At 38.7% G+C, this 14,684-nt stretch overlaps 1 protein-coding gene across 1 annotated transcript in view; it reads left to right on the plus strand.

The window, feature by feature from the left end:
• The window catches only part of tex264a (testis expressed 264, ER-phagy receptor a), a 116,239-nt gene that overhangs the window by 83,476 nt on the left and 18,079 nt on the right, over positions 1–14,684 (plus strand). The window contains exon 3 of the mRNA XM_007253271.3: positions 8,403–8,598. Coding sequence (XP_007253333.3) covers positions 8,403–8,598 — 196 coding nt within the window. The remainder of the gene's footprint in view (positions 1–8,402; positions 8,599–14,684) is intronic.

Here is a 14,684-nt window from a genome sequence, read left to right on the forward strand (position 1 = left end):
ATTATATTATTATATTTTGCTGCTTATTATATTTTTACAACCTAAATAACATTAATAAATTCCTTTAGAAACCATTTGTAAACCCTTTATAAATTAGTCTGATTTAATAGTGATTTATATTCAAAATGTATTGCACTTCTTCCAACCTAACATGACTAATTACTATTACCATTCCTTGTCATTGCCAGAAAAAAAAAAAAAACAGAAAACGAACACGGCAACAAACATAGCAGGAATTGTGAGACAGTCCATGTCAATAACAAGGGCAAGGCAAATACAAAAATAAGTCAAACACAGAATACACAATATGTAAGTAATTAGTAGTAAGAAAAAGGCTTTAAATAGATAGACGGAACCAACTCTAATACTCAGTTTGGTGTGAGTAAAGTATAGGAGTGCCTATAGTGAGGGAAACAGGTGAAATAAACACTCAGACGATTGTGTTATGGGAGGAGTCATGTGATCAGTCATGTGAGGGAGTGAACTGGTGATGTATGTGTGTGGTGCATTCTGGGCAATGGGATCCATATTTGGGAGATCACTGATAGACAGAGGTCAGAGGTGCAAAAGGAAGGAGAGCACTATGGGCATCTGGTGTGATGCTGTAATTAAATATGGAGTTGGTCTGTATGCCTTTAAACACTAATGAAATCCTAGATAGATAGAAAGATAGATAGATGGATGGATGGATGGACGGATGGACAGACAAACAGAAAAATAGATACTTTTTTGACAGACAGACAGAAAAATAGATACTTTATTGACCCCCCCCCCCAAAAAAAAAAAATATATATATATATATATATATATATATGTATATATATATATATGTATATGTGTATATATATATATATATATATATATATATATATATATATATATTTTTTTTTTTTCAGATATGAATATAATTTATCACATTAACAATTTTATCATGATGATACAATAAAATATTGTCATGTTGCTCAGCTCTATCATAGATTTAACACAAAAGCGAAAATCGTCTTTGAGCTGATCAGGCTCTGTTTTTTCACCAGGGTTGTCACTTTTATCTTCTGGAAGAAAGCTTGTTTCAGGGTTTCTGTAGGTCAGTCACATCATTCACCTGCATGTAAACTCATCTGGCTGTTAAAGTTTTAATTAAATGCGTAAGCAGTGCTGATGTAATTGCCACATAGAGGAAGGTCTTATTGAATGGATTAACCTGGAGCCTGAGTGAATGCTCACAGAAATGTTCTCATCATCGTCTAGATTAGATTGGTTTCATTGTGATGTGATGTAGGTAAGAGATAGCATAGCGCAGAAATGGTGCTTGCAGACATATGTTTACCATGCTCTCTTTTTTCCCTTTCCCCTGTCTCTGTGTCATGCTGTCGCCTTTTGACACTCTTTTTCTGCAGAAACAAGAATGTGGGATGTATTGTCTTTGTTTTCTTTTTTCCTTTCTGTCTATATCTCTCTCTCTCCCTCTCTCTCTCTTTTCCTCTTTTTCACCTCCACTCATTATCTCTCCTGCTTCAGAAAGACATGCTCTCATTTGCATGTGGGCACGGGGGAGAGAGAGAGAGAGAGAGAGAGAGAGAGAGAGAGAGAGAGAGAGAGAATGAGAGAAAGAAAGAGCGCCGTGTATAACACCCAGCAGGAAAAGTGCTCCGGGTCTATTCTCCCCTTTTTTTTATTCTTTTTACACCCTCCGCCTCTTAATATTACTTCAGCCTCTTATACCTGAGCCTTTCTTTGCTTTTTCAAAAGTCTCACTTGCTCTAATTCATTTTTTGTCCTTTTTTCCTCTCTCCTTCCTTCATATATTTGTTCTCTTATTGGCGTCTGGGAGGAGTTTCCAGGTTCTCCTCGTGTCTTTGTTAGTTTTCTCCAGAGACAATCTAAAACCATGGTAAATTGGCTAATCTAAATTGCCCAGAAAATTAGATACCCTAAAATTGCCTTGGTGTGTGAGTGTGTTTGACTGTATGCCCAGAAATCAACTCTTGGATCAACTACTCCGTGCCCAAAGCAGTCCTCCAGGAGGACGTTCGTTCCGGTTGAGAGTAGGCTGTGCCCGATTGGCTGCCGCTTCTCCACGGTGTGTGTTGAATGTGTGTGGATTGTATTTGTAAGCGTCCTTGAGTGCCTTTAGTGGCAGAAACGTGCTACACAAGTGTAATTGTAATTAAGTGAGTATATACAATATCTTGTTTTTTTGTGATCTGTGAAAGTTTTTTTTTAATCATGCTCAATCTAGCCTCATATCTTGCACTCCTCTGTCTCTTCTGCTTTGGCCCACAGGTTGCCAAATCCTCCAGCTTGATTAAACATAGACCTGAATGCCCTAATAATAAACTATTCTTACAAACCCAATTCCCCAAAGTTGGAATGCTGTATAAAATGTAAATAAGTATCAATAAAAACAGAATGCAACAATTTGCAAATCTCCCAGACCCATATTTATACTCAGTAGAACATAAAACACATCTCACATGTTAAAATTGAGACATTTTACCATTTAATAAAAAAAACTTTAGAACTTGATGGCAGCAGCACATCTCAAAAAACATTGAGCAGAGGCTGTGAAGAAAAAAAACAGCTGCTATAATAGGAATTGCAACTAACTGACATGGCTGGGATTTAAAAAGCATTTTAAAGAGGCAGAATCTCTTTTAGAAACAAAGATGGGCAGAGGATCACCACTCTGCGAAAAAAAACATAAAAAATGCATAAAAATTGTAAAACAAAGAAATGTTCTATAAAATGTTTCTCAACGTGAAACTGTAAAAATTTTAGACATCCCACCATCTACAGTACAGAAGATCATCAAACTGTTCAGATAATTAGCATTGGATGCTTGTGATCTTTGGGTCCTCAGGTGGCACATGATTTTATACTGGAAATCACAGCAAGGGCTCAGGAACACTTCATGCAAAGAAGAAGAAACATGTCCAATACAATAGAGAAACACTTCCATCATCTCATTTTATTTACACTTTCAAATGTATTTATGTTTTTTCATTTCTTATTCTGAATTTCAAAAAATTAAGGTCTATTTTGTGTTAATACTTCAGTGTAGCAGCTCTTTATGCACTGCAGAAACACGTTACAGAAAAAAAAGACCAGGGCATGAATCATTTCGCAAGAAATCCTAAAATAGGTCAATGGAGGTGTCTCTTAAGGACGACTAAAGTAAAGAAATGATCAGATAATTCCCACTTCTGTGGGACCTGTGTAGTCCTGTATTAGAACTATCCATTGTGATTTGGTTCGGGTGGTTTTTATAGACTCCTCTGGTTCCTCAGCTCAAGCTGTATCATCACCTCCGGGGTTTGCTTTTTCCAGCCCATTTGCTCATTTGTCTCCATTTTTAACACCATTGGCCACTCTGAGAATGCTCCTCCGCTCGCCTGCTTGTGTATGTGTGTGTATGTGTTTTATATAGCGCTTGTTCTCTCTGTGGACTCTGAGCTAACAAATTAAATATGCGCTTGCCTCACATGGATATTAGCGGCATTTTGGCAGGCATGAATATTTTATCATGCCTTGTATTATGGTGTAGATATGATAGAAACGATGGTGATAAATGCAGTGTGGATGAAGTGATAAAGGAGCTGTGTAATCATAAAGGAGTAAATATCATTATAGGAGAAAGGTAGTATAGCAGCAGAAACTCTTACGAGGGTATTATTAACATTTTATTCAGTTTCAGAGAACACTGACATGCCACATATTATGGGACAGGTACTAGTATCAAGTGCCGGCACTTTTTTATTATGTTCCATGGAAGATAAAGAACGCAGCACTGACCTACAGGGTTTAAGGGTGGGGCCTCTAGAATTAATGTGGATGTGATTTCTGCCAGAAGCTGCTGATCACGATCATTACCACTTGCTGTGCTGTCCCAAAAACCAGTAAGCCTTTGTAAACCTTTTTCAGTGGCTTATTATACTACAAAAAATATATATTTTACAGCTAAAGTATACAGTCAAATATTTATATTGTGGAAAACAGAAAAACAGACAACAATCAGGCAAATATGTCATTAGTCCATTTTTTTTAATCAACGCACCTATATCTAAAGTTTACAAACTTGGAAGTCCCACTAGACAAGGCCCTGCTGGTTGATGACCAAGATCGCAATCTAAAGTGCTGCCACTATGATCAGGAAATCAAAGGTTCAAATCCAGGTCATGTAGCTTGCCATCAGCTGCCAGAGCGCTGAGAGAGCACAGTTGTCAGAACCGAGTCGCTGTGCTTTCCTCCAAACACGTTGTGATGCTTCTCTGCAATGCTGCATCAGCAGCAGCTTGAAAAGAGGCGGAGTCTGACTTCACATGTATCGGAGGAGGCATGTGCTAGTCATCACCCTGCTGGTGTTGTGGCATCAATATTGATGGGGGATATACAGCTGAGTAGCAGTTCAATGGATGGGACAATTGGCCAAGCTAAATTGGGAGAAAAATGGGAAAATTATAAATAAATTAAAAATAAATGAAATAGTGGCATATCCATTACTTTCATGGAGACAATAAGTAAAGTTGGACTTGTATTCAAACTACCTTTTCACATGTAAATTAAATGAAGAATGTACATATGAATAATTAAATATTGCATAAATAGAATGCATTTACCATCAAATTATTCCATATAAAAAGGAATTGTAACATGTGACCAATGTTCTGTATTTATCCAGAACAGTTTATTATAAGTATACTGAGTTAAGAATTTGTGCTGTTTGCAATGTGTCCCAAATAGATCAGCAGCCAGAGTCTGAGAGAAAGCACATAAAGCCTTACGTTTTCTGGAAGGAAAGATGGGTTTCTCTCTCTTCAAAACTCTTTTAGTGTGATTTTGGTCAGCACAGGCATCTGTTTGTTGATGTATTAGAGCTGGGAGTACGATGCTTTCCTCTAAGCATGATGGTTACCTAGCGATATTGCATCAGCAGCTTTTGGTCAAGAGGTGGTGACTAGTCTTTACCCTTCTAGAGGTGGCATCATTACTAGTTATAGGGGTGTTCAAATGAATAGGGATTGGGAAATTGATCTTCCAAATTGGGGAGAAAATGAAAAAGAATACCGGTTATACAGGGGTTGGACAATGAAACTGAAACACCTGTCATTTTAGTGTGGGAGGTTTCTTGGCTAAATTGGAGCAGCCTGGTGGCCAATCTTCATTAATTGCACATTGCACCAGTAAGAGCAGAGTGTGAAGGTTCAATTAGCAGGGTAAGAGCACAGTTTTGCTCAAATTATTGCAATGCACACAACATTATGGGTGACATGCCAAAGTTCAGAAGAGGACAAATTGTTGGTGCACGTCTTCTTGGCTCATCTGTGACCAGGACAGCAAGTCTTTGTGATGTATCAAGAGCCACGGTATCCAGGGTAATGTCAGCATGCCACCAAGAAGGACGAACCACATCCAACAGGATTAACTGTGGATGCAAGAGGAAGCTGTCTGAAAGGGATGTTTGGGTGCTAACCCGGATTGTATCCAAAAAACATAAAACCACGGCTGCCCAAATCACGTCAGAATTCAATGTGCACCTCAACTCTCCTGTTTCCACCAGAACTGTCCGTCGGGACAATAAATTATTGTGGTCTAAAACCAGGTGTTTCAGTTTCATTGTCCAACCCCTGTACATCATAACTGAATGTAATCCTTTAAGTCAAATTCATACCGCTTCTGACGGAAGGTAAATCACAGAACTCTCATATCTTAATTTGGTTAATATTGGACTTATGAACTATATTATTAATTAGCCAGTTAGACATGACTACATAATCCTGGAAGGTGCCTGTAATGATGGAACCCAGCAGGCATGTTTAAACCTGCTAAATTCTTCTTGACACCAGGCCAGTTTACACCCTGCTTTGCATTGCCTGCTCTGAATAATCTTAATGTGGTGTCTGGTTCCACGCTTAACAAGCCAGCCTTGTTAAGAGTGGCCTAATTGGTGTAAAGCCTTGTCTGCTCCAGCTGTGGAGCTGTCATAAGGCCTGTGTATTTAATCAGTAAAGGAGCTGCGGAAAGATGCTAATGAGTCACAGGAACAGTGAAGGTCTTCAGGAAAGCACTGCTAGGCTGAAACTATATAATCAAAAGAATAAATCAGCACTGAACTCAGTAAGGAGCAAACAATGAGGCCACATATTTTACAGTTCCTGGATTATCAGTGTAAAACATCACTCTGTTTCCTTTACGCTGCCGCACTCCAGGCTTGTCGAGTGAATGGAAGACAGTGTCCAAAAATTTGAGATTATTGTTTTTAATGAAGGCACTGCTTGCTTCTCCCAGTGGGAGCCCAACTATGATTTCCAACATTGCTCAATGTTTCTGAGTGTCACTGGGCACCGTTCATTATCTTAATATTACTGAATAATATTAAACCTGGAAGGAAAAGAAAACATTCTTATCAGTTTTAATGGTACCAAGGCATGTACTTCATTTGTAATCTGAACATGTTATAGGTCCGCACAAACAATCCCTAAACTTGAGGACTGTTCTAAAATAATTCTATTAACAATTCTGTTCTAAGCTAGATCAGTCTGATCATGAGGTCACACATAGGACAACTTTTTTTTCTTTGACACTTCCTTTATTTTAGAGGTGTAGTTCTTCGTAACTCCTGTTGGCAGTAGAATCCAGTAGAAACCTGTTTTTTTTCTAGCACAGTAGAAACAGTTGCTACAACAAGGACAACATAAATTCTTATTTAATACCCACTCAAAGTGATTGAGCAGATGTCCTAAAACATTTTGTCCAGATAGTGTAGATAAACAGGTACATTGATTAATCTGTGTTCTAATTGCGTCCAGTAAGGCAGCTCAAGTGGTGTGTTTATCGTTTCTGGTGTAAAATGGGTTTTGCTTTCATTTCATTATGCAGCCATAGCTGTAGCTCTGGCTAGCCATAGCTACAGCAATGCTCATAGAAAATGTGGATGCTAATGCACTTCTTGATCAATAAGAGAGCTTCACTACTGAAAAGCAATTTGATTTCGAAAACAGTGATGTTATCAACACTCTGCTGAAAAATGTAGTTAAATGACACCCAGAAGGAAGTGTCAGATTGCAATGCTATTCAGAGGAAAGATAAATGTTACCAGGAGCAATTTATTATTATTGTTATTAAATATATTGCTGGAATATACATAGGAGTTTTATATCATGTAGCTTAAAGAATATCATGCACTTCCTACAGATTTTGAGATAAAGGTAAGGTGTTGGCCACCTGAACGTGTGTCACAAAGCAACAAAACGTTTCATCTTCCTGCTAACCGTGGTGTGCCTCCACACACAGATCTGTTGGCCATCTCCACCAAGACAAAAGCAGACCATTATCAGCATCACTGCTTACTGATTGTCCGTAATTGTGGCCGTCTCTGTGATTCATGTAGGTCTCCCAGTCCCTTCCTATTGCTGGACTCTCTTGAACTCTTCCCACTCATTCAGCATTTACCCAGTTTGAAAAATATGATGGCTGTGTCTAAAAATATTGACTGTTCATTTATTTCTCAAACAACTAGGTCTAAGTTGACATCTCTCTTTTTTATAATTTATTTTTTCATTTTAATCCCATTTTTTTCCCCCAATTAACGCTACTAGCTATCCAACCTACTCATTAGGACTTCCCTTTATCACTAGTAATGCCCCAACACACCAGGAGGGTGAAGACTAGCACATGCCTCCAATACACGTGAAGTCAGCCACCGCCTCTTTTTGAACTGCTGCTGATGATGCAGCATTGCTGAGTAGCATCACAGCGCTCTGTGAGGAAAGTTGTATTGACTCGGTTCTGATACATCAGCTCACAGACACAGCCTTGTGCTGATCAACATCACCCTTTGGAGTGATATGGGGAGAGAGTGCCATCTACCCACACAGAGAGAGCAAGGCCAATTGTGATCTCTCAGGGCTCTGGTAGCTGATGGCAAGCTACATGAACAGGATTCGAACTGGCGCCCCTAGGTTAACATCTCTAATGATGTTTTCACATTTGTCCCGAATAAATTAGTCTGCACCCAGGATTGATTCTGGGCTTGTTTGGGTAATCGGCTCATTGGTGCTGGTTTGTTTTCACACATATGAACTCTATCCAAACCACGGCTCAAATTTGTAGTTCTGTGCATAATTTTTTTTGCATGGAGGATTGCAAAATATGTCTGCTGTCACTTTACAAAATTAACCAATCACGTGAGCCCACACAAGGACCCAGGAGAAGAGGATAGCTTCCACACTTGCAAACAGCTGTGCCAGAGTTCACTAGAAGCAAACCATAGACCACTGATTTCAGGAGAAGTGCTCTTGGGTCTGGAATAAAAGGCTAGTGTTAAAAAACCTCTAACAAATCTCCCTCTCTCTCTTTCCTTCTCTCTCTTTTTCTCTTTTTTTTGTCCCCCTGCTCTCCCTCAGGAAAGAAGACTTTCTGCGTATCCTTTCCTGGAGATTTGCAAGGGAGACCTGATCCACTACATGTGCCCACTGGAGAATCAGGAGAGCTTTTTCGTACCTGAGCTCCTAGAGAAGGAAACAAGGGATGAGGAGGAGCCAAAGGAGGCAGAGGCAGACGCAGAGGAAGACAACAAAGGCGATGAAGTCACAGAGACAGGTATAAATAACATTTTCAGGTCACATAGGATCTTGGGTGGAGTGTTTAAGCATGTTGTGTCATTGTGAAGTCAAAAGCACTGGCTTGATGCTGCTGGGAAGAGACAGCTCTATCAGTGTGATGCTCTTTACAGTCAGTACTATGGCATAATGATGTCACTGTGACACAGTAAAGAGACAGGTAAATATACTGTTTCCCTTAAACATGTGTGACACATGTACTCGTCACAAAAAACATAATGGGGCCATAACAACAGTGCTTTGTGATGGAGTCAGTCTGGTAAGACTTGAAACTTTTCATTTCTTTCTTTTTTTTGTTTCTGCCAGACATCTTATCTGTGTGCACATGTGACCTCTGTTGAGTGTGTATTCTCTAACTAGTTTCTTTCTTCTGTCTTTTTCCTCCCTCCCTTTGCAACATTTCAAGGTCTTTCCTTGAACAGTTTTAAACCTGTCAGTAGTTCAGTAAACAGCAGTGCTTTTTTTATACTCCAGGGCAGGTCAGAAGCTGTACACTGGGTCAGCGGTCAGCAAAGTAATGTGTGTCTGTGCTGTTGCCACTGGGTATATATTTCCAAACCTTCAGCCCATTTTTCTTTAAACAGTTTACAATGAATATTTAGTACATTATACAGCTCTGGAAAAATGAGAACAATTAAAAATTATGAGTTTCTTCGATTTTACCAATTTGAAAACCTCTGGAAAATAATTAAGAGGAAGATGGATGATCACAAGCCATCAAACCAAGCTGAACAAAATATCTCAATATAATACAATACAATATCAATACTGATATTTTCCTATACCCCTAATAATTCATCCACCAACCAGTATGCTAACTAAAGACTCTTCCAGTTAAATATTGGAAGGATCACCAATTAAATGACCATTATTAGATGATTACCATTACCGTTATTATCATTGATGGTCTCAAAACTCTGAATACACCTGGACATTCCACTATAAATAGAGATACATACAGTATAATATATACAGCTCTGGAAAAAAATAAGAGACCACTTAAAAATTATGAGTTTCTTTTGATTTTGCCAAATTAGGAATATAATCAAGAGGAAGATGGATGATCACAAACCATCAAACCAAACTGAACTGCTTGAATTTTTGCACCAGGAGTAAAGGCATAAAGTTCTCCAAAAGCAGTGTGTAAGACTGGTGGAGGAGAACATGCCAAGATGCATGAAAACTGTGATTAAAAACCAGGGTTATTCCAACAAATATTGATTTCTGAACTTGAACTTTTTTCTTTGCATAATTTGAGGTCTGAAAGCTCTGCATCTTTTTTGTTATTTCAGCCATTTCTTATTCTCTGCAAATAAATGCTCTAAATTACAATATTTCTATTTGGAATTTGGGAGAAATATTGTCCGTAGTTTATAAAGTAAAACAACAATATTCATGTTCGGGTGCTAACCCGGATTGTATCCAAAAAACATAAAACCACGGCTGATCAAATCACGGCAGAATTGAATGTAAACCTCAACTCTCCTGTTTCCACCAGAACTGTCTGTCGGGACAATAAATTATTGTGGTCAGGTGTTTCAGTTTTATTGCCCAACCCCTGTATGTGTCCCATTGTGAATAAAATATGGCTCCATCCCATTTGCAAACCATTGCATTATGTTTTTATTTACATTTAAATCAGGGTTTGTTTTAAATGTTGGAACATCTATTGTAAATTCTCAGGAGAGTAAAACAGTGGAGACTGCAGAAAAAAGGTTGCTGCAGAAAATAGGTAAAAGCTCCCAATTAATTAATACCCTGACTGTTTCTGAAAAAAATGTTGGATGAGCAGGTGTCTGTAAACATATGGGCATATGGTGTATTTATTCACAAGAGATCCTTCTTATTCTATGCATATATTAATTAAAGCAAACAAACAGCAACAACACCCTGATGATGCTGATGGTAGTGGAGGCGCCAGGGACAGAGAACAGAGACAGTATGAGTTCTTTCTCTCCAGTGGAGTCAGAGCAAGGAATGGACTTTAATATTGATGAAAAAGTTCACAATATTTTTACTCAGCACGACTCTATACAGTAATCATTCCCAACTAACAACTACAATGACTGTGTGTGTGTGCATGTGTGTGTGTGTAATCTCTCCGTAATTAGAGACCAATCAATCACAGTTCATCCAAATCTGACAGGTGCAGGTTGTGAATCAAACTCCTTCATTTGGAGATTGCAGAGTGCTCAGCTCAGCCCCCCTCAGCTCCCCTCCATTGTCTCTGTGGAAAGCTGAGCAGCAGAACATTCAATTTGCCCATTAAGCAACGCTCTATCTTCTGTTATGGGCTGTTAATAATGAGATTTTCACAGCTACAGTAGAGACGTCATGCTCATTCTCCACAGCAGTGCCTACAGTCAGTGTCTTGCAGGTACTTATTATGCTATCATCAGTATGCGAAAGTTTAGGTTCCCCTGATCAGAATATTAGATACTGACACATTTCTTTATTTTCTGCAATAACTTTAGCTTGTGCTTCTTGAGAGAGGCATTTGTGTATTTTGAGATGTTCTTCTGTAGAGGCGATCCTCTGTTAGGTTTGCTTTTAGAATGATTCTTCTAGCTTCTTAGCTCTACCAATAAAATGTCCTCTGTGCCACTGGCTTTAACACAAGCCCAAAGTTTGAACCTTCCACCCCCAAGCTTAACAGTTGGAAAGGTATTATTTTTTAATGAAATGGTGTACACTCCAAATACGTACAGTCCAAATACAAATCAGAGATTTAGCATCGAATACGTGAAAGCTTTGGAAGGAAATGAACGCTTTCATTGCATCAGGTTCTACCTTCAACAACATGGAAAAAGAAAACACGGCAGCAGTTGTGTGTGTATGTGTGTGTAAGAGAGAGAGAGAGAGAGAGAGAGAGAGAGAGAAAAGAAAAAAAGAGAGATTTAATCCATATTTTAGCATAAATAAAAAGTAATCTACTCGCGAGAAGAGTAAATTACGGCAAAGGAAGGAAGTTCAGGACAAACTTGCTAATGTGATTAATGTGCATTAATAATACCATTAACTTGAGTAATATATAATGGAATCATATAATTAGAAAGCAAAGCCGTATTTTATCCAGGCTCTGCAGATAAAGTAAAAAAAATGAAGAGAAGATGCATATTTTGTATCACTGTCTGTGAAATGTAGTCCAAATTGATGCATTATAAAACAAGGCTGAGCTGAATCTGCACCAGATATGCTAAAAAAAAAAATCCAAAAATCAAATAAACAAACCGACTGAGAAGTGTCTTCACTTCTGCAGCTCGTCAGGATGTCAGCGTGATGGACTGTGTGCATTTCAGCAATCACCCAAGCACTGACCTGCCTCTATTTTAGCTCATTATACTGACCTCACTCACTCTCCCTCTCTTCCTTTAGTCCTCCCGTTCCCCTCTCCATCTGTCTCTAATTACCCACTCCTCTCCTTCAGAATTCCTCCTTTCCTCTCAAAGATTTTACCCGGCACAAATCCTGATGCTCTGTTAACAATCCCACTGGACCCAATTTAGAGACTAATTCAGGCAAATGTTATCTAAGAGGCTTTCCAACGCAGGGAGTGCTACAGTTTAGCAGCTTTGTCAGGACTTCCAGTCAGCTGCTTCAGTTGGCATGCCAGAAACTAGCACAGGTTTGTCAGAAAGTGTGTCCTGAGGGACCCTGGAACTTGTATTTGTCTTGTACATCAGCAAAACATGGCTAAACTCTCAGCTATGCAAAATCCGTGTTAGGATTGTGTTTTTAATGTAAACTTCTGCTGTAATTGGAATCTTTTAATTAGAACACAAAAAAGTTTAATAATGCATGTGAGAATAAGCAGATACCAGTGCGGCCAGTGATGACATGCGACTTCTTTCTGCTGTAAGAATCAGGACAACATGTATAGCTTGCAGTGATGCGCAAATGATACAGATGGCCTCACTAAAAATAGCTGAACATTGATCATCTAAATTTATTTTTTACTTTTGTTTAAATTTTTTTCCCATTTTCTCCCCAATTTACACGACCAATTACCCAACCTAATCATTAGGACTCCCCCTAATACTAGTGCTGCCTCAACACCAGAAGGGTAAAGACTAGCACATGCCTCCTCCAATATATGTGAATTCAGCCACTGCCTCTTTTCTAACTGCTTCTGATGCAGCATTGCAGAGTAGCATCACAACGCTCTCGGAGAAAAGCGCAGTGACTCGGTTCTGATACATCAGCTCACAGACGCAGCCTTGTGCATCTACCCACCCAGAGAGAGCAAGGCCAATTGTGCTCTCTCAGGGGTCCGGTAGCCGATGGCAAGCTACATGATCAGGATTCGAACCGGTGATCTCCTGATCATAGTATCAGCACTTAGCCCACTGGACCACTCGGAGCCCACAATGATCCAAAGTTAGGCAAATTCATTCATTAGTAATGAATTAGTAACAGAATTGTAGTATAGGGTGATGTCTTGATCCAAATTTAGTTTACAGAGTTATAGAGCCACACCCTATACCTTACATATTCCCTGATAGTAAAATCATTATTATTACCTACTGGAAATCTACTAGCTTCCAAAATTGCTAAATAGTTTATATCTGCAATATATCATGGAGGGTGGCATATGGCATATCCAGTGTTTCTTGCATTTGTTTAATTGGAAATCACTAAGATGTTCTCCTACACAAGCTCATCCATTTCACCCACTCCATGTATCAGTTTGGCATCCGCCTTTAACCCATCCATGCAGTGAACACACACAATGTTATAGTGATCACACAAGTCTGGAGCAGTGGGCAGTCATTGTTAACCAATGGCAGCCCACCAAACCAGGCATCAAACCCACAACCAGAACTGCTCTAACCGCTGAGCCACCACGGGCCCATGGTGTTGTAAAATACAGACAGGCTCTTGGAGAAAATGAAATGATGAGGTAACGCATCACTGTGGCAGTCATGGTCAGCGCTGTGCCAGTGGAACAGTGGCTAAAGAACAGAAAACCTCCTAGAGCAGCCCTGTCAGAGCTCTGACCTTAATCTGAATGAAAGTCTGCAGCGTGGCTTGAAGAGCGCAGTCCCCTGATATTCCCTTACAGTCTGACTGAGCTCAAACATAAACGTTCTGTAAAGAAAAAGAGGTTAAAATATTCAGGTGTGCCTCAGGTGTGTAATAAATAATAATAATAAAAAATAAATACTGATGTGGTGCGATAAAGATAATATATTTATTTATATATATATTTTTTATTTATATTGCAAGACATACACACTATAAACAGAAAAGGTCTATGCATATGTTTTAGAAACATTCGCTTAGAAAATGGATGGATTGTGGCTTTCATTTTAATGTGAGCCTAATTTGGCAATTTAACATTGACCAAAAAAAATAAATAAAAGCTAATTAAACCAGCAGTCCTTAAGATTTTGTCTTTTAAAATCAAGTGTAGTACTATATCTGATTAGGAATGGTCAAATTATCCTAATAAGTGGCACCAAAAACATGCAGATATATTAATTCTTAAAACAGTGGGATCTGGTAGCTCCTCCATGGAGTTTTGTGGCCTCAACAGATTTTGCTGGTCACCTGACCAACTTTGGAACTGCTAATAGCGCTGATACAAGACCTACTGTGACCCTGCAGACAATCAGATCTTCATCTGCTTTTTTTCATAAGAAAAAAAAGTAAGATATAAAAAGGAAGAGCACAGCAGGGTCCTTGATAAATTAGCAAATTTATCCACTTTAAAAGGAGACCAAACTGCAATGCACGTTTTAAAAGTACTCTTCAGCATGCCCTGTTCCATTACAAATTTTTCCCAAAAAAACAAATATTATACACTGTCACTTTAAAAGGGGTAAAGTCTTACCTATTTCTCTAGTGAAAATATATATATTTTTTATTTTGTTTCATGTGTTTGTGCCCTTACATCTCTTACAGATGAAACCCTAATGCCAGGAATTAAGGCTTAGTCAGTTATATTTTTTTTACTCATGCACTATCATAAGCTCATTTAATTGATTTTAGCTTGTGAATCTAAATTAAAAATGAAGATTTTTGGTTTTAATGACTGCTAATCCCTGGTGTTCATCTCTCTGAGGC

The sequence above is a fragment of the Astyanax mexicanus genome, chromosome 5 (assembly GCF_023375975.1).
Source record: "Astyanax mexicanus isolate ESR-SI-001 chromosome 5, AstMex3_surface, whole genome shotgun sequence".
Taxonomy (NCBI): Eukaryota; Metazoa; Chordata; class Actinopteri; order Characiformes; family Acestrorhamphidae; genus Astyanax; species Astyanax mexicanus.